Here is a 21,000-nt window from a genome sequence, read left to right on the forward strand (position 1 = left end):
AATCACAGTGAAAGAAACTTGAGCAATGTGCTAATTTTGTTCTCTATTATGCGCCTTGGAGATACCACACTAAGAACTGGTATCTAAAAAAAAAAAAAAAAAAAGGGGACACCTGGGTGGCTCAGCGGTTGAGTGTCTGCCTGCATTTGGCGCAGGGCGTGATACCACTTACGGGATCGAGTCCCACATCGGGCTCCCTGCGAAGAGCCTGCTTCTCCCTCTGTCTGTGTCTCTGCCTCTCTCTCTCTGTCTCTCATGAATAAATAAATAAAAATCTTTAAATAAATAAAAATTAAAAAAAAGAAAAGAACTGGTCTCTGACATAAAACAATAACATTGCAGAATGTAGTTACAGTACTGAGGTTGATTGCTACAGACGTATTAAACTCTCTGAGTATTAAATGGTTACGTCCTATTTATATAGAACATTGGTCCAGTAACAAAACTGGAGAAGAGCAGCTGGAAATTTATCTCATTCAATGTTCAGAGATTAAAGGGTTAACCATGCATTCCATTATTTTCTGTAGGTAAGTCCTTTTTTCATACTGAAATCTGATGGCAATTCAATTCTGATACTTTTCCAAGCTACTGCATGAAGAGGATGCTGAAAGCCATCACTATGCAGCGCACTGCGACATAAGGACTCTTCCATTCACCAATTCTGGCGCACTTCCAAAATACACCAAACAATCCAGGTTTATTTCCGTCCAGGAGGCTGGGTACCAAGGATCGGATATAAGCACAGGTACATATAAGCAGCAAGATTACAGTCAACAGACTCTGAAAATTGAAAATGGCACAATGGCAGACATAGTGAGGCTGGTGAAGCCCCAGCCACATCACCCTGTCTGGCCCTGGGCTGAAGAGGCCTGCACACACACACCTCCCTTTTCGCTCCCTGTTTGGTTTTTGCTGTTTTGTAGCACAGAAGAAAACCTACTTATTATTGCACTGTTCAAAGTGAGATTGTTGTTGCACTGACAAAAGTAAAAACAAACAGGCAAAACCAAAATTTGCCTGTATATTCATTTAGGTTTCATCATATATTTAAGGAGCACGCTTTTTGTGCCTCCCTATGTTTATGCTCGGGTGTGGAAGTAGATAGACAATGAGACCAGCAGAGGGAATAGACAACGATTTTTTTTTCAATACTAAAAAGCAGGATACGGGGGTTATAATATAACAAATAAGGGCAGAATTAGTAGCAAATGTATCAGTTACAATAATAAGTTGCTTAAACTCCATTTAAAAACAAAGTCTTCAATTCATTAGGAAAGGAAACCCATTATATTATTAGACAGTAGAATTCAGGGTAAGAAAACCTACCAAAAGGAATAGTCATTTTGTATTGTTAACGGTATCATTTATATTAATAAAGATACTACTTTATTTTTCAATTAGAGAAGTAGCTCATGACCACATCAGCACTGTGTAAAAGAAACAAAAAATGCAAACGATCCTATCTGCCCAGGCCTTTTCTTAGAGCATGCGTCCTGGGATCGGAATTTTGCTTTATCTCTCCTGATAATGCAGAGCCATAATGCACCATCTAGTTCAGACACATTCTAACTGCAGACTACTTATAATTTTTTATGGGATTTCTCATACTACTGTACACTTGTTTTAGCTTCACTTAATTTGGCAGCAGTTTGTTTTGTGTTTTGGAGACTTGTCTTTAGCTGGACTCTTTAGAGAATTCCCCCTAATTTTCATAAAATCAATTATCTTTGCATTAAAAAGAAAAAAAAAACATTGGTTTTGAGAAGAGAGTAGTCAATGAACCATTTTTGTTTTTGCGTGCTCTTCTGTAACTCCCAAACATTTATAATTAGAAACAAACAATAGTTTCTATGAAAATAAAAAAAAAAACTCATCAGAGAGCAATATCAACAAATGCCTACCATTATGTTGAGTTCTTGGGAAGGCTTTTACCTATACAATCTCATTTGATTTTCATAATAAATGAGACTTAAAGTAGGCCATTTATTGTGGTAAAAAATTATGTAACAAAATTTGCCATTTTAAGCATACATTAGTTTTTATAATTAAATTCAGTAATTATAAAAAAAAAATTCAGTAATTATGTGAGAAGTTTAAGGATAAGCATAACTGACTCTAAGTTCAACAGGAGAAAAGTGTGCAGGTGTCATAGAGAGTAGCCTTGTGTTCTGAGAGCTCAGTGTACCCTCAGTCTAGGTTTTATGGGGAGACAGAGCACTGCTGAATTCTGCAGTTGTTAATGAAAGGCTTGGTTAGAAGAGATTCTCTAAGCATTCATTCATTATTGTGCTCCTGTGAGACTAAAGTTCACAGAGTAGATTCACAGATGCAGAACTGCAGGTCAAAACTTAATGCCTTTGAAATGGTGACAGGTCTTGCCAAACTGCCATCCAAAAAAGGAATACAAATTTTCCATTATCACCAGCCGGGTGAGAGAAGCCACTTTCATACACCCTCCTAGTCCTTGTTATCAGCTTCTCAATTTTTGCTTTACTCTGTTGAATAGAAATGGTATCTTGTTTTAACTGTCCTTAATGACTCCTACAAGTGACTGTCTTTGAGTATATTTGAGTATGTTTATTGGCCTTTTCCATTGCTCTCTGAATTGCCTCTTCTTATCTTATGACTTTTTTTTAAAGATTTTATTCATTTATTCGTGAGAGAGGCAGAGACATAGGCAGACTCTGCCATAGGAGAAGCAGACTCTGCAGGGAGCCTGATGTGGGATTCAGTCCCAGGACCTCATGGATCAAGACCTGAGCTGAAGGCAGCTGCTCAACCACTGAGCCACCCTGGCACCCGCCTATGACTTTCTTTCCATTGGGTTGTTTATATTTTCTTGATTTGTAGCAGCTCCTTATACATTTTGGATATTAACTTTTTTTTTAAGTAGACTCCACACCCAGGATGGAGCCCAACACATGGCTTGAACTAATGATCCTGGATCAAAACCTGAGCTGAGATCAAGAGTTGGATGCTTAACCAAGTGAGCCACCCAGGCGCCCATGGATATTAATTTTTACAATGTGTTTGCAAATGTTTTCTTCTACAGTATAGTGAGGGGAAGCAAGATAGGATGCTGATTATCCATATGGGTACTGGGACCCAACTGCATGGATTTGAATCCCAACTTTGCCACTTCTTAGTTGTGTGATCATGGGCAAGGTACTTAACACTATGTGCTTCGGTTTCCGTATCTGTAAAATGGCATCAACCACAATACCTACCTCATCACGTAGGATTGTTTTGGCATGTTATATCCTCACTTTATGAGGCTTAATGGTTAAATGAACTAAAGAGCTGGGAACAATGCCTGGTGAAAGGCTGATCCTGAATGCTTACTGTTTGCCACTTGCTTTCTTACTTTGTGGTATGTTTTTCCATATAAATTTTTCTTTTTCTTTTTGTAGAAAAGTGGTCAGTTTTTTTATTTATGTAAGCTGAATCTTCTAGATGTTGTGTCTTATAACTAGAAAGAGGTACACTTTACAATGAAATGGTAACAATTGTGAACCACTATGACCTGGTCACCCCAATACAGATTTCCTCCATTATCTGAGGGTAGAGTGTGCCTATGAAACCTTTCATAAGCCTAAATGGAGTAAAGCAAGGAAGCAATTACCATCAATTTACATGGAAATTTTTTTTAGCCTTCCCAGATGCCCAAAAATAACCTTTCTTAAGCTTTCCCGATATCTTAGGACACATCTTGCTAATGGATGCACACAAAAAAATCGAAGTAGAGCACAGATGCTCACAGACACAGTTCAAAGGGCTCATAGCTGATATTGCAATGCTGAGAGTAGTTGCCAGGGCAGGAGGTTGGCAGGTCCACTTTAGTTGTATGGGATGCCTGCTGCCTCTGTAAAGGCTTGCTGCAAAACAAATGCATAAGGTCATTTTCACTTTTTTTCCCATAAAAGTGAAAATCCTCTTTCATTTTACTGAGTGCTATTTTCACTTTTTTTTTTTTTTTTGTAGAAGTGGCCTAACACAAACTTTCTCAAAATGTGGAATAGAAAAGTGGGTTTCTGTCAGAAACCAGAGCTCAGGTCCTACACCTGATTTACTCTGTAAGAGTGAGATGTGACAAAGATATAAGGATCTGAAAACTACATCATTAGGTTGGTTTATAATACTGGTTCTAAACTCTGCGCTCAGCCAAAGAGGTGCTGCCCCCTGAGGTGGCCATTGGCCCATGTTGTGGTTGAGCCCTGGTAAACTACTAGACCAAACTGAGATATGCTAGTGTGTAAGATGCATGCCGAATTTCAGAGATTCAGGGTGAAGACAAAGAATGCAGTATCTTTTTTATAATTTTGTATTAATTACATGTTGAAGGGATAATATCTTGGATCTACTAAAAATATATATTAAATATTTACTATATACTATATACGCTGGATATACCAAAGTATATTAAAAGAAAAAAAATCGGGGGCAGCCTGGGTGGCTCAGCAGTTTAGCGCCGCCTTCGGCCCAGGGTGTGATCCTGGGGACCCGGGATCGAGTCCCACGTCGGGCTCCCTGCATGGAGCCTGCTTCTCCCTCTGCCTGTGTCTCTGCCTCTTTCTCTCTCTCTCTGTGTCTCTCATGCATAAATGAATAAGATCCTTTTTTACAATTTTTTTATTGGAGTTCAATTTGACCACTTATAGCATAACACCCAGTGCTCATCCCATCAAGTGCCCCCCTCAGTGCCCGTCACCCAGTCACCCCCCCCCCACCTCCCTTTCCACCACCCCTAGTTCATTTCCCAGAGTTAGGAGTCTCTCATGTTCTGTCTCCCTTTCTGATATTTCCCACTCATTTTTTCTCCTTTCGCCTTCATTTCCTTTCACTATTTTTTATATTCCCCCAATGAATGAGACCATGTAATGTTTATCCTTCTCTGATTGACTTATTTCACTCAGCATAATACCCTCCAGTTCCAACCATGTGGAAGCAAATGGTGGGTATTTGTCGTTTCTAATTGCTGAGTAATATCCCATTGTATCCATAGACCACATCTTCTTTATCCATTCATCTTTCGATGGACACCGAGGCTCCTTCCACAGTTTGGCTATTGTGAACATTGCTGCTAGAAACATCGGGGTGCAGGTGTCCCGGCGTTTCACTGCATCTGTATCCAATAAAATCTTTTTTTTTCTTTTTTGTATCCAATAAAATCTTAAAAAAAAAAAAAATCCAGTCGGGGCTCCGGGATTGAAATCTGAGCCCGGGCAGGCCAGCCGCAATTTGCCCCGCCCCTCGGAGTCAGCCCCGCCCCCGGAGTCAGCCCCTCCCCTTGAAGTCAGCCCCGCCCCCGGAGTCAGCCCCGCCCCTCCCTGGTTGCAGCCAAGCCCCGCGGTGGCCGCGTTCCCGCGGTCTCTGGGAAGGCCCTGCTTCCCGCCCCTTCCGTGCCCCGCGCGCGTGCGCACTCCGGCAGAGCTCGTGGAGGTGCTTTGGGGTCCCGGTTCCCCGGAGCCTCGGCCGGTCTGACCGCCCCCTTCCCCCGGCGGAGGACCTGGCGCTCACCGGGCGGCCGGGGTTGGCCCGCCATGCGTTGGGGGCTGTATCCGCGCGGCCCGGGGGCAGCGGCTCTGGCCGCCGCCCGGAATTTTTGGGTGCGGCCCCGCCTTCGCTGCCACCCGCGGGGGCGAGGGACGGCGCGGTCGGTCAGCGGCGCCAGTAACCAGCCGCAGAGCTCGAGTAATGGCCGGTATCGGGACACGGTGCTGCTGCCGCAGACCAGCTTCCCCATGAAGCTGCTGGGCCGCCAGCAGCCCGACACGGAGCTGGAGATCCAGCAGGTGGGCAGGGAGGCCCGGCCCGGCCGCGCGGAGGGAGGCGGGCGGCACCCCGGAGGGTGGGACGGGGCCTCGGGCTCGGTGACCCGACCGGTGCAAGCAGGGGCGCCCTCGGGCTCTCGTACTTGAAAACCTCTGGGCAGCCCCTGTCCGAGGTGGCGGGTCCCAGAGCAGAGTATTTGTTATTGAGGGGGCGGGGGGGGGGGGATGCTCCCATAGCAGCACAGCACTGAATAGAAGTACCCCCCACCTTTTTTATTTATTTTTATTTTTTTAATCTTCAGAGCACTTTAATTATAGTTTTGGACCTTGAATATGACAAATGCTTGCATAAGGTGCATGCATAATTCTTTTTGTAATTTGTTTTTGCAGATTACACCATTTTTAAAACCTCACCACCTTTTTAAAGGCAAAAAACCGAGTTGAATTTGGACACTTTTCCAAGTGGCTTGTGGAAAGCAAATTAACATTGGACACATACAAATAAAAATTCGGTCCCGTGGGCAAGTTGAAAGTGATTTTCATGGTGTCACCGGGCGCCTAGTGGGAATTCTGACTTTTTTTTTTGCAGAAGAGAGTAGCTGAACTTAACGTCCTCAGAGGCCCCTTCCTGAGATGTGCATCTGCCTCCTGTACCTAGACAACTTCCTGAGGGTAGACTCACGTGTTACTTTCTCTGATTCTGGAGTCTTTAGGATCCCCGATATTCCCCGATAATTCGGCTTATGTTGGTTAAGCAACTTTGCTTAGCCTGGATAGTCTTAGGGCATTTATCAGAGTTCTTGACTCATAAACCTGTTTTGGCCATCTACTTTTAAAAAGAGTTTTACTCAGTACCACGGATATGCCAGAAACGGTAATAATTTCAGATGTTTTCTCATGTAATTTTCACACCAGCTCTGCGAATCATGAACATTCATCATTAACATTTTTTTTCTCAAGTAAAGGAACAAGCCCATAAAGGGCAAAGTGAAGGGGCCAGGGGTACACAGTAGGTGAGAGAAGGGGGGTAGGGCTGCCAGTGAGGGGTGTTGGGATTTGGAGGGTAGCAAGTGCCGAGGCCACAGGAAAGCAAGAATAAGAGTTGGGGAGAGGGGACTGGGGTTCAGTCTATAGGCCAGTCCACTTGTGTCCACCAAGGAGTGGAGGGTGGGGAGCGCTGAGAGACGGGCCAAGATTCGGTGGTACTGACCTCTGTGGGGTCCTGTTTACCATGTAAAGAGCTTACACTTCAATGTGGAGCCTGTGGGGAAACTATCAAAAAGTTTTGAATAATGAGGACTCAGATGTGTATTGGGCTTTAGAGTTGAATACGTTGTTATGAGATAATAAGCAAACGCTGGTTATTTATGGTAAGATTCAGGGGGGTATGTATTTGGTTGACGTTCAGACATTGTGGTTCTTTTTACACAGAAATGTGGATTTTCAGAACTTTATTCATGGCAAAGAGAAAGAAAAGTAAAAACAGAATTTTGTCTTCATGATGGACCTCCTTATGCAAATGGTGACCCACATGTTGGACATGCTTTAAATAAGGTAAATTGTACTTACAAGGCCTGAGGGGAAAACCTTTGTTTAAGTATATGTTACAAAAAAAATGTATATCCTGATTTTACGACAGTTACGTTAACTTGCATTGATAGGTAAAACTAGATGTCTTTGAGTAGGCTCCATGCCCAATGTGGAGCCCAGTGAGGGGCTTGAACTCACAGCCCTGAGATAAGACCTAAGCTGAGGTCAAGAGTCAGATGCTCAACCAACTGAGCCTCCCCAGGCGGCCCAAAATTAAAATATCTTAATAGAAAGCAGCAATAAACAGTTGGTTTTTTTAAAAGATTTTATTTATTTATTCATGAGACAGACACACACAGAGGCAGAGGGAAAGGAGGCTTCCTGCAGGGAGCCCAACATGGGACTCCATCTGGGACTCCAGGATCATGCCTTGGGCTGAAGGCAGTGCTAAACCGCTGAGCCACCTGGGCTGCACTTAATGCTTTGTGAAAAATAACATCACTGGTATTTGCTTTGGGCTTATTATTATGCCAGTTAATATTTTAGTCAGTAAATAATTATCAAGCACCTATTATGTGCCAGGCATTTTTCTAGACTCAGAATTGCATTGAACAAAACAGCGATGTGTTTTTGTCTTTATGGAGCTTATCTCTGATCAGGAAAGACGTAATAAGACAAATAAGTAAAATCTATAAATGTTAGATAGTTGCTGTAGACTGAATATTTGCCCCCTAAATTTATATGTATAAGCCTAATAATCTCTAATGTAATGGTTCTTGGAGTGGGGCGCCTTTGGGGGGTGATTAAGTCATGAGGGCAGAGCCCTTAGCAGGAGATTCACACCCTTACAGGAGAGACCCCAGAGAACTTCCCTGTCTCCCACATGCCCCTTGAGGTTAGAGCGAGAAACTGCTGGGCTGAATCAGCCAGCACCTTGATCTTGTCCATTTTCTAATTGGAGGTTTTTTTTTTATTCTGTTTTGAGAGTTCTTTATATATATAGCCTAGGTATGAAACCTTTGTCACATATGTGGTTTGCAACTATTTCTTCCAGTCTGTAACTTAACTTTTCATCCTCTTAACAGAGTATGTTGAAGGGTAAAGTCCTTAACTTCTTCTTTTTTTTTTTTTTTTTTTTTTTTAAGATTTATTTATTTGACAGAGTGAGAGTACCCAAGCAGGGAGAGTAGCTGGCAGAGGGAGGGAGAAGCAGACTCCTTGCTGAGCAGGGAGTTTGGACTCGGGGCTGGATCCCAGGACCGCGGGATCATGACCTGACCTGAACCCAGAAACTTAACCAACTGAGCCCCCCAGGTGCCTCAAATTTTTCTTTTTTCTTTTTTTTTAAATAATCTCTATCCCTAGCGTGGGGCTCAAACTCATGACCTCAAACTCTGAAGAGCCGCATGCTCTTCTGACTGAGCCAGCCAGGTGTTCCTAAAAGTTAATTTTGATGAAGTCCAGCTTATCAGTTTTTCCTTTATGAATCATGCATGTAGTGTCATGTCTAAGAACTCTGTCAAGCCTTCAAACCTAAAGATTTTCTCCTGTATTTTTTCTACAACTTTTACATTTAAATCCATGATACATTTTGAGTTAACTTTTTTTATAAGGTGTGAGTCTTACACTGAGGGTTATTTTTTTTTTTCCTGTGGATGTCTAGCACCATTTATTGGCAAGGCTTTTTCCCAAATGAGTTACCTTGGTACTAATGTCAAAAATTAGTTGGGCAAATATATATGGCTCTATTTCTGGATTCTCTATTCTGTTCTGTTAATCTATTTGTCCTGCCAGTACCACAGTGTTGGTGACCGTAGCTACAGAATAAATCTTGAAATTGGGTAGTCTCTTTCTTCCATTTTATTTTCAAAATTGCTTTAGCAGTGTCAGTTTCTTTGCTTTTCTATATACATTTTAGGATGATTTTTTAAAAATTATTTATTCGAGACACAGAGAGAGAGAGAGGCAGAGACACAGGCAGAGGGGGAAGCAGGCTTCTTGTAGGAAGCCCCATGCAGGACTCGATCCTGAGACCCTGGGATCACACCCTGAGCCAAAAGCAGATGCTCAACCTCCTGAGCCACCTATTTTTTTTTTTTACTTCAGTATCAGAGAAATTCTCCCTGAGGAAGTGATTTTTAAACACCATTTTGAGAGTACTAGCAGGTACTAGGTTATGTGAGGTGGATAATAAATAGCACCAGTATGCAATTTTTTGAGAGAACTAATTTTAGCCCCCTCCCATTTTATTGAGACCTAAGTGACGTATAACATTGTATTAGTCTAAGGTGTACAACATAATAATATATGTATATATCATTTAATGAATACCACAATTAGTTAACATCATTTTACTGCTGCTTTTATTTTGGATGCTTTTATTCCTTTTACTTGTCTATTTCTCTGGCAGGACCTCCAGTACTATGTTGAATAGGAGTGATGAGAGTGTATTATTATTCATAATCTTCGAGGAAAAGCTTTCAACTTTTCACTTTTTAAAAAATAATATTTTATTTATTTATTCATGAGAGACACAGAGAGAGAGGCAGAGACATAGGCAGAGGGAGAAGCGGGCTCCCTGCAGGAAGCCAGTTGCAGGACTCGACCTCAGGACCCCGGGATCATGACCTGAGTCAAAGGCAGACACTCAACCACTGAGCCACTTAGGTGTCCCTCAACTTTTCACTGTTGAGTATAATGGTATCTGTGGGCTTATCATATGTGGTCTTTATTATGTTGAGGTACATTCCTTTTAAATCCACTCTGTTGAGAGTTTTTATTGTGGAAGGATGTTATATTTTGTCAGATGCTTTTTCTGCTTCTATTGAGATAATGATAGGATTTCTGTCAACTTAGTTTTACCAGTTTTTTTGTGTATGTTGATCTATCCTTGAATACCAGGGATAAATCCTATTTGCTTTTGCTGTATCATCCTTTTATTTATTTATTTTTAAAGATTTTATTTATTCATGAGAGACACAGAGAGGGGGGTGGTGCAGAGACACAGGCAGAGAAAGAAGCAGGCTCCTTGCAGAAGCCCAATGTGGGACTCGATCCCCGGTCTCCAGGATCACGCCCTGGGCTGAAGGCAAGCGCTCAGCCGCTGAGCCACCCAGGGATCCCCTGTATCATCCTTTTAAAGTATTGTTGAATTCCGTTTGATAGCATTTTGTTGAGAACTTCTGCATCTTTATTCATCAAGGATTTTGGACTATAGTTTTCTTGTCATGTCCTTATCTGACTTTGGTATCATGGTAAATGTTGACCTTATATAATGAGTTTGGGAGTGTTCTCACCTCCTCAGTTTTTTGGATGAGTTTGAAAAGGTTTGTCATTCATTCTTTTATAAATATTTGTTAGAATGAGTGAAGCTATATGGTCTTGGACTTTTTTTTGTTGGGAGGTTTTTAATTACTGATTCAGTCTCCTTACTTGTTACTGATCTTTTCAGATTTTGTTTTTTCTTTTTAAAGATTTTATTTATTTATTCATGAGAGACAGAGAGGCAGAGACACAGGCAGAGGGAGAAGCAGGCTCCATGCATGGAACCCGACATGAGACACAGTCCCCGGTTTCCAGGATCCCACGCTGGGCTGAAGGCGGCGCTAAATCGCTAAGCTACCCAGGCTGCCCAATTTTCTGTTTTTTCTTAATTCAGTCCTGGGAGGCCAGCCTACCAGGGTTATCCAATTTCTTGGCACCTAATTGTTCATAATAGTCTCTTATGGTTCTTTTATTTTTCAAATATGGGTTGGAGTATCTCCTCTTTGGTTTATAATTTTATTTATTTGAGATTTTCTTGATAAGTCTAGCTAAAAGTTTGTCATTTTGTTTATCTTTTCAAAAGATCCATACTAAGTTTTGTTGTTTTCCTGTTCTCTATTTCATTTATTTCTCTTCTAATGTTTGTTATTTCTTCTTTCTACAAACTTGGGCTTAGTTTGTTCTTTTCTAGTTCCATGGGGATGTAAAGTTAGTCTGGGATCTTTCTTCCTTTTTCAGGTAGGCACTAACTGCTATAAGCGCCCCTACCATGGGACACCTGGGTGGCTCAGCGGTTGGGCGTCTGCCTTCAACTCGGAGCGTGATCTCAGGGCCAGGATCGAGTCCCTCATTGGGCTCCTTGCAGGAAGCTTGCTTCTCCCTCTGCCTGTGTCTCTGCCTCTCTCTCTCTGTGTCTTTCATGAATAAATAAATAAAATCTTAAAAAGAAAAACTTCTCTCCCAGAACTGCTTTTGTTCCATTTCATAAGGTCTGGTACATTATGTTTCCATATTTGTTTGTTTTGATATTCTTATTTGACCCATTGGTTTTTCAGAAATATATTATTTTCCACATATTTGTGAATTTTCTAGTTTTCTTCATATTACTGATTTCGAGTTTTATACCATGTGGTATGAAAAGATACTTGATGTGTTCCTAATCCTTCCACATTGTAAGGACTTGTTTTGTAGCCATGTCCATCCTGGCCATTGTTCTGTGTGTGCTTGAGAAGAATATATATTCTGCTGCTGGTGGATGGAGTGTTCTGTATATATGTTAGGTCCATTTGGTCTAAAGTACAGTTCAAGTCCAATGTGTCTCTACTGATTTTCTGTCTGTATGACTGACCTATTCATTGTTGACAAATGGGATATTGAAGTCCTTTACTATTAATGTATTCTTGTCTTTTCAGATCTGTTAGTAGTTACTTAATATATCAGGTGCTTTGATGTTTGAGGCACATATTTTTAAGACTGTTATATTCTCCTGATGAATTGACTCCTTTATCATTATGATAATTTTGTCTCTTGTTATAGTTTTTTTTTTTTTAAGATTTTATTTCTTTGAGTGAAAAAAGAGAGAGGGTGTGCACACATGAGGGGGGATGGGCCGGAGAAGAAGCAGACTTCCCCCCTGAGCAGGGAGCCCGATGTGGGGCTTCATCCCAGGACCTAGGATCATGACCTGAGCCGAAGACAGATGCTTAACTGCTTGAGCCACCCAGGCATCCCTCATTTAAAGTCTGACTTAAAGTCTGTTCTAAGATAAGTATAGCTATATTGTTCTCTTTGGGTTTCTATTTGTATGGAATCTCTTTTTCTGTCCCTTCACCTGATCCCTATCTGTGTCCTTAAATCTTACAGGAGTCTCTTATAGGCAGCACAGTAGGGTCTTGTTTTTTCATCCATTCAGTCACTCTACATCTATTGATTGGTGATGTAATCCCATTTATATTTACAGTAATTATTAGTAGGCAAGGACTTACTAATGCCAACTTACTGTTTTTTGTTCCTTTCTATCTCCTTTGTAAATTGATTTTTTTTCATAGTGGTATGTTTTGATTACCTTATCTATATCTTTTATACATTTACTGAAGGCTTTTACTTTGTTATTGATAAAACTTAGAAATTTTGGAGTTCATGGGAGAATGACTAAGAAAATTCTTGAGACATTTTTGGTACAGAAAGGTGACTTTATTATAGTGTGGGGACAGAACTCGTGGGCAGAAAGAGCTGCACTGGGGTTGTGAGAAGTAACTGATTATATACTTTTTAATTAGTGGGGGTTAGGGATAGTGTAAGTCTCTAAGGAATTTGGAAGCAAGGCTTTCAGGACCTTGAGGGGCTAGCTGCTGTTAAAGTAAGGTTACTTTTAGTTTTTAATAAAACATAAACATTAAGACACTAAGGCAGCCGTGAGTTCCTTGAAGAAGGTCATTCTCTGCATACAGGGGTCTATCAGTAGGCTGCAAACTGTAGGGAGATTTACTATTTAAAGATTTTATTTAGTTAAGAGGGAGAGAGAAAAAGCATGAGTTGGGAGAGGGGCAGAGGGAAAAGTAGGCTCCCTGCTGAGTGCAGAACCCAGTGCAGGGCTTGATCCTAGGACCCTGAGCAAAAGTCAGAAGTTTAAGGACTGAGACACCCATGTGTCCCAGGAGTTTTAAGTTAAGCTTCATTTCTCTTGCCTTTGTTTCCCTCATCAATTACTATGAATCTTACGTAAAACACAATAGTCTTCTAAGCTTGCAACAACTTAACTTCAATTATATACAAAACTTCTATCCTTTTACTACTTCCAACACATTTTGTTTTATGTTTTGATGTCATAATTTACATCTTTTTATATTGTGTGTATACTAACAAGTTATTGTAGCTACATTAAATGTACATTAGTTACATTTAATACTTCTGTCCTTGGGGCTTTATTTATTTATTTTTATTTTTTTGGAGAGAGAAAGAGCATGTGATCAGTGGTGAGGGAGAGAGAGAGAGAGAATCCTAAGCAGACTCCACACCCAGTGCCGAGCCTGATGCGGTGCTCAATCCTATGACTCTGAGATCATGATTTGAGTCGAAATGAAGAGCTGGATGCTTAACTGTTAAGGCTGAGCCACTCAGGTGCCCCTGTCTTTTGGTCTTTACATTAGAGTATGGCATAAATACACCAACATAATATACTGTTGGAGTATTTTGAATTTGACTATATACTCACCTTAGTTATTTTTGTGTTTTCCTGGTAGTAAATAGCATCCCTTCGTTGCAGCTTGAAGAGCTCCTTTCAGAATTTCTTATGTGGTAGGTCTGGGGTGATGAACTCCCTCAGCATTTGTTTGTCTAGGAAAGTCTTTACATCTCCTTCATTTCTCAAGGACAGCTTTGCCAGGTAAAGTATTCTTAGTTGGAAATTTATTTGCAGCATTTTAATATGTCATTCCACTCTGTCCTGACCTGCAGGGGTTCTGGGGTTCTGCAGAGAAATCTGATAGTCTTATGCGGGGAGTCTCTGGTAATTGATAAGCTTTTTTCTTTTGCAGCTTTCAAGGTACCTACTTTGTCTTTGATTTTTGACAGTTTAATTATAGTGTGTCTTTTAGAATTTCTCTGGGTTGCATTTTTTTGGGAATGTATGAGCTTAGTGTATTTGGATATCCAAGTATCTCCCCAGTTTCCCAGTTTTAGGAAGTTCTCAGCTAGTTCCTCCCTCCCTCCCTCTTTTCTTTTTTCTTTTTCTTTTTCTTTTTCTTTTTCTTCTTTTTCTCTTTCTTTCTTTCTTTCTTTCTTTTCTTTCTTTCAAGATTTTATTTATTTATTCATGAGAGACACACACAAAAAGGCAGAGACATAGGCAGAGGGAGAAGCCAGCTCTCTGTGGAGAGCCCAATGTGGGACTCGATCCCAGGACCCTGGGATCATGACCTGAGCTAAAGGCAGATGCTCAGCCACTGAACCACCCAGGTGCCCCTAGTTTATCTTTAAATAAACTTTCTGATTCTTTTTTCCCCTCTCTTTTCCTTCTGGGATTTTCGTAAAGCATAGATTTTCTTTTTTCAGTGGTTTCAAATTATTTCTGAAGAAATAAAGTTATTTCTTTATTTCTTTTCACTCTTGTATCTTTTGTACCTTTAGCTGGATATTTTCAAATGATCTAGCTTTGATTTCACTGATTCTTTCTTCTGATGGTTCCTGTGGGCTGTTGAAGCTCTCCATTGAATTCAACACTTCTCCAGCTCCAAAATGTATTGTTGGTTCTTTATTCTTTTCTATCTCTGGATTGAACTTTTTATTATGTTCTTATATTGTTTTTCTGATTTTGTTAAATTGTGTATGTCTGATCTCTTATTGCTCTTGGAGCATCTATGGGACAGTTGGCTTTAATTGTTTGTCAGGCAGTTTGTGGCTTTTCATTTCTGTATGTGTTTATGTGTGTTTTACTAGAAGATTACTTAGTTCCTCTGACAGGGTCATGTTTCCTTGGTTCTTTGTGATTCCTGTAGCCTTGTGTAGTTGACTATGCATTTGAAGAAACAATCACTTCTTCCAGGCTCTGGAAAGACATATAGATGGGAGAGCATGCTGGAGTGTGCTGTGGTGTGGGGTACAGTGTTTGAATGTGTGTGGCCATCCTAGCTTAGGGATGGGGGTGTAGTATTGTGTTTGCTCAGGCAGCTGGGGTCTTCATCAGCAATAGTGTGACCATCAGTAAGATCTGTAGATGGTTCACCATGAATATATGGGCTTTTGGAGTCCTCAGCAATGCTTCCAGGTCCATTGGCTGGGGACCAAGGCAGGTGGTAATGGTGGCCTAAGCCAGTGATCTGCCCACACTTGGTTGTGGTGGGGGGCTGGCTGTAGGTGCCAATGTGGTGGTAAGGACCAGCTGCAGACATAGGCAGTGGTGATGGTCAGAAGCAGGAACAGTGTCCAGGATCACCTTCAGGTAAATAGCTCAGGGGCGCTGGCTGTTAGTGTGTACAACTGTGACTGCTCTGGCTAGCCACATGCCTATGCAAGGTCATGGAGGTTGGTCATGGAAAATTGAGGCTGCTGGCACACAAGTCAGTGAAAGGAATCAGGGCCAGATCCAGACCTATAAGCAGTGGGGAGCTTGGCTGTCAACATGCATTTATGTGACTGCAGGGGCCAGTTACAGGCACCCACAGCAATGCAGGCCAGGGATGGTAGTCAGGTTGGAGCTGGGCCTGAGGGGGAAGCAGCTGCGGGAGCCTCGGTTGTTGGCATGTTGTTGTGTAACTGCAGACATTAGCCTCCTGTATGTGCACAGCAGTGGATGCTGGTGATGAGAAATATTTCTTTACACGTGTTGTAGACTTTTTTGTTAGAAACTGGGCATTTTAGATAATACGTTGTGATAAATCTGAATAACAGTCTCTTGGACTCCATCCCCCTGCCCAGCTTTTAATTGAAATTAATAAAACAGTTGGAAATTTTCAGAGTAAAATAGATGGGTTTTGTCTGAAAATTACCAACTGTTTTCTCTGTTGTTTTCAACGACACCTCAGGGCATAAACTGTCCTGTAGACTAATCCATCAAATTTGGGATCCTTTAAAATATTAGGTCCTGGGGTGTTAGTGTTTGACATTTGTTCGGATCCCAGGAGGGCTCCTCCAAGCTGTCTCTTCTGGTTTTCTTCTGCAAACTATCTGACTTAGATTTTAATCTGTGTCATCTTGAATCTATAAACCTTCCAGCTGTGTTTCCCCACAGCCTCCACTCTTTTTGACAGCTCCCTTAGGCTGAATTTCTCTATGTTCTGTTGCTGGGAAGAGATTAAAAGCTGTTGGTTTTACTGCCTGTTCCTCTCCTCAGAGAAAATCACCCAGCCAGGGCTCTGGAGCTGAGAGTGGGGACAACTGTATACTTCTCTGTGAGAGATACCCCTACTTTAGAGTTAGCACTTGTGGGAGAGTCAGCAGTCTGTGATCTTGAACTGCCTTTCCTGTTGTGGAACCACCATTTTATGAGCCTGAACAAGTGGGATTGGAGCCCCGGTGTTCCCAGCAGACTTGTACCCAAAGTAGAGTTTCTGTTCCTTGAGTGGGAGCCGAGTGGAGGGAGTCCCTTACCTCTTAACTGCACTTGCCTGGAAGTTAGCCTCAGCAGCAGCAGGTGGCTGGGGCAGAGACATAAATGCAGACATAAATGCTTGCCCTTCCTAGGGAAAATAGCCCTCCAGCTGAGAGCTGGAGCAAGAGGAGCCCTGGGTTCTTGGCAGCACCAGTCTGAAGTTGATTCTCTGCCTCACGGAACTGGCAGGCTGAAGAGAAAGAATGGCCTTGAGTCAAATGCCAAGGACTCTCACTTCTCGGACAAATTTTTGTAGAATTTTTGTTATATAGATGTTTCTTCATCTGTATGATGGGCCATATATCCAGGAGCTTTAAAGATTGGGTTTTAAAATTATTTCTCCAGGAATGCCTGGGTGGCTCAGTGGTTGAGCATCTGCCTTTGACTCCAGGCATGATCTCAGAGTCCCAGGAGCCTACCTTTCCCTCTGCCTGTGTCTCTGTCTCTCTCTTTGTGTCTCTCATGAATAAATAAAATCTAAAAAAAAAAAAAAAAAAAAAAAAGAGAGATAAACTAGCTGAAGGGCACTTAAATGGCTCAGTGGTTGAGCATCTTTAAAAAAAAAAAAAATTAAATTTACTTCCCCAGTTTTACTAGGAAGTTTGTCCATATAGTTCCTTGCACTGTCATTCTTAAGGTCAGACTCTGTCTCATTGAATTTTCTCTTTTATTGTTTTTAATTACATTGACACTATTTTTTTTAATATTATTTCTTTGTTTCTGCTTGCTTTGGGTTCATTTGTTCTTTTTGTAGTTTCTTGAGGTGAGATTTTACATTTTTGATCAGATTTTCTGTCTTTTCTAGTATATGCATTTTATTGCTATAAATTTTTGTCAGCACTTCTGTAGGTTGTGTTCCACAAATTTTGACATGTATTTAGTTTGTATTTTTATTCAGTTCATAGTATTTTGCGATTTCTCTTGAGAATTCTTTTTTGGTCCATGAGTTATTTAGAAGTGTATTTGCCTTTCCATCCCTTTACCCTCCCATATTTATAACATGTCTTATGTATATTTCTATACATATGTTTCTGTCTCCATAAGGTAGTGTTTGATAGTTATTTTTTCACCTGTGAAACATAAGTTGAAGATTTGAGTAAACAGATTAAGATATTTACTCGTATTTCTATCATATCCTTTCTTACTTCTTTGTGTTTCCACATTCCTTTATTGTTTTCCTTCTATTTAGAGAGTTTCCTGTAGTTTTTCCTTAGGGCAGGTCTGCTGGTCAAAGATCATCTTTGTTTTCCTGCATCTGATAATGTCTTGATTTTCCTTTTATCCTTGAAGTATATTTTTGCTACACTTAGGATTTTGGATTGACCGTTTTTGTTTTTTTTTTCCAGCACTTGAAAAATATTGTACTGCTTGCTTCTGGCCTCCATATTTTCTGATGAAAACTCTACTGTAATTCAAATTATTTTTCAAGTGTAAACAAGGTGTCATTTCTCTCTCTCTCTTTTTTTTTTAAGTCTTATTCACTTAAAGTAATCTCTACACCACACATGGAGTTGGAACTCACACCCCTAAGATCAAGAATCCCATGCTTTTCTAGCTGAGCCAGCCAGGTGCCCCACTCTCTAATGTCTCTTAAGATGTTTTCATTTTCAAAAGTTTAATGATAGTGTCTCTTGGTGTGGATTTCTTTGGATTTGTCATGTTGGACATCATTTAGCTTCTTGAATTTGTAGGCATATATCTTCAACCAGTTTGTGTTGTTTCTGGCCGTTACTTTTTCATTTCTAACTAAAGTCTCCTTTCAGGACAGCAGTGACACCAGTGTTTGATCTTTTGTGATAGTCCCACAACTCCTTGATTTTCATTTTTTTCCCCCGTCTTTTCTCCTCTTTGCTTTTTAGATTGAGTAACTTATCATTCAGTTGTGAAGTTTAGTGGTTTTTTTTTTTTTTTAGTTTAGTGGTTTTTTTGTTTTTTTTGTTTTTTAAAGATTTATTTTTATTTATTTATGATAGAGAGAGAGAGAGACAGGCAGAAGGAGAAACAGGCTCCATGCTAGGAGCCCTACACGGGACTCGATCCCGGGACTCCAGGATCGCGCCCTGGGCCAAAGGCAGGCGCGAAACCCCTGAGCCACCCAGGGATCCCCAAGTTTAGTGGTTTTTATCTTTGTCTCCTCCATTCAATATGCAAGCCTATCCATTGCATTTCTTTTTTCTTCTTTTTCTTCTTTTTTCTTCTTTTGTTTATTTTTTTTTAAAGATTTTATTTATTTATTCATGAGAGACACAGAGAAAGAGAAGCAGAGACAGAGGGAGAAGCAGGCTCCATGCAAGGAGCCCGATATGGGACCCGATTCTGGGACTGCAGGAACACGCACTAAGCTGAAGGCAGACGCTCAACCACTGAGCCACCCAGGTGTCCCATCCATTGAGTTTCTATTTCAGTTATTGCTTCACTTTTAAAGTTATTTTCACGTATAAAATTTACAGTTGATGTTCCAGTTAAACCTCAATTTAAAAAATACCATTTATTTTTTCTCTTTCAACAAATTCTTTGAGGCTTTTTATTTTTTCATATTTTTCAATTATGTTCACAACTGTTTAACCATTTTTATCATGGTTGCTTTAAAATCTTTTTCAGATTATTCTAACATCTGTTATCTTAGTGTTGGTTATCTACTATCTTTTTTTTCATTCAGTTTTAGATAGTTACTGTTGGTATGGTGAGTGAATTTTTATTGAAACCTTGACATTTTGTATTTTCTGAGAGTCTGAATTTTAAACATTTTTAGCAGCTTTTATTCACTGACACCTTTCCAGTAGAGGAATGTGAGCACTGTCTGGCTACTGTCAGGTGGGGTCAGAAATCCAGATTCTCTACTCAACCTCTTTTAAGACTAAGAAGGGGAGCTCCTTTTTTACTTCTCAGCAGGATAGGAATTCTACTTCCCCCTAAGCCTCCACGGTCACTGCCCAACTATAAAGTGCTAGTGTGCCATGTAACTGCTTTCTGCATGACCTCTAGTGATACCAGGGCAAGAAGAGGTAGCCTTGTTACCACCGAGCAGTGGTGAACATCCCAACTCTGCATTAAGCCTCCTCTGAGTACCCCAGTGGAAATGGGAAGGGGTGCCTCATTGCTGCTGGGTGGGGGGTCCAGGCTCCTTACATGGTGTCCACTGACACCGTAGATGGGGTCTCATTGCCAGCTACAGGGATGTAGTCCCCACTTGCTACTTGATTTTCTTTAACAACGTCTTGGCTGGAGAGGAGGGCTTAAAAATGCCTTGTGACAGATTTACAAAGGTGGAAATCTAGGCTCTTTAGCTTTTGATTGAAGGGCTGGCTGCTTAACTGGAGTAGAGCAGTTAGGCGTAATTTACACTGGTAGTGTATACTGGATGTCCTTAATGGGACTTGATAAAATAAATTTTGGTGATGAAGTACTATGGAATCTTAAAAGGAATTAGGTAGATATATCTGTACTGACATGAAAGATGTCCAAATATTATTAACTGAAGGAAGAAAAACAAATTTTAAAACAGTATTATATTAGGATCTAATTTTGGAAAAAAAATTTAAACCCAATATTTGTTATTACTATAACATTTGTATTTTTTTTTAAAGCAAATATCCTGTGTTACTCTTTTTTTTTGGTGGGGGGGAGAACTTTTATAGTCACAAACAACAAAGAAAATTTAAAAAAAATTTAATGTACTTAATGGTTAAACAGTAAATCTGGAAAGTAAATGTGATTGAATAGTCAAAATTTAAAGAAAGGCAAGGAACACATTGCTCTACCAGATAGGAATATAATGCAGCATTATCTATTCTGATGAATAAAACAAAATAGGTGTCTGGACCAGTCTTGTCTGTTTTATTTTTTTTTTTTATTTTTTTAAAGATTTTATTTATTTATTCATGAGAGACCAGAGAGAGAGAAGAGACCGAGAGAGAGAGAAAGAGAGGCAGAGACACAGGCAGAGGGAGAAGCAGGCTTCATGCAGGGAGCCTGATGTGGGACTTGATCCTGGGTCTCCAGGATCCCAACCTGGGCTGAAGGCCGCTGAGCCGCTGAGCCACCCGGGCTGCCCAGTCTTGTCTGTTTTAATACATTCTTGTTACTTATCATAGATAACCTTCAAGAGGTATTATCTTTGCTTTAAAATTACTCCTTTTAGATTGTTTTCTCCATTTTATATTATTTAAGTCTGACTTATCCATTTGTCTTTTGGAACTTTCTGCTGCATGTGTTCAAAGAATTAAGACATTTTAATTCGAAAAAATCTAGTTTCTTGTTTTTAATCTACCCAATAAAATAATTTATTATAACAAAAATAAAAAAGAAAACTCTATTGTTCCAGATTCTTTTGTTTGCTAGGGATAG

General features: G+C 40.5%; 2 protein-coding genes across 2 annotated transcripts in view; one reads left to right on the plus strand and one right to left on the minus strand.

Moving 5' to 3' along the window:
* Window positions 1–585: 585 nt before the first annotated feature.
* Window positions 586–840, minus strand: LOC112914577 (protein kish-A-like). The gene has a single exon (XM_025991677.1). It carries the CDS (start codon window positions 838–840, stop codon window positions 586–588), a length of 255 nt encoding a protein of 84 aa, XP_025847462.1.
* A 4,529-nt stretch (window positions 841–5,369) lies between these two features.
* IARS2 (isoleucyl-tRNA synthetase 2, mitochondrial) overlaps window positions 5,370–21,000 on the plus strand; it is a 61,269-nt gene continuing 45,638 nt past the window's right edge. The window contains exons 1-2 of the mRNA XM_025991301.2: window positions 5,370–5,792; window positions 7,203–7,325. Coding sequence (XP_025847086.2) covers window positions 5,541–5,792; window positions 7,203–7,325 — 375 coding nt within the window. The 5' untranslated portion in view covers window positions 5,370–5,540. The remainder of the gene's footprint in view (window positions 5,793–7,202; window positions 7,326–21,000) is intronic.

This window comes from Vulpes vulpes, chromosome 5, assembly GCF_048418805.1.
Source record: "Vulpes vulpes isolate BD-2025 chromosome 5, VulVul3, whole genome shotgun sequence".
Lineage (NCBI taxonomy): Eukaryota > Metazoa > Chordata > Mammalia > Carnivora > Canidae > Vulpes > Vulpes vulpes.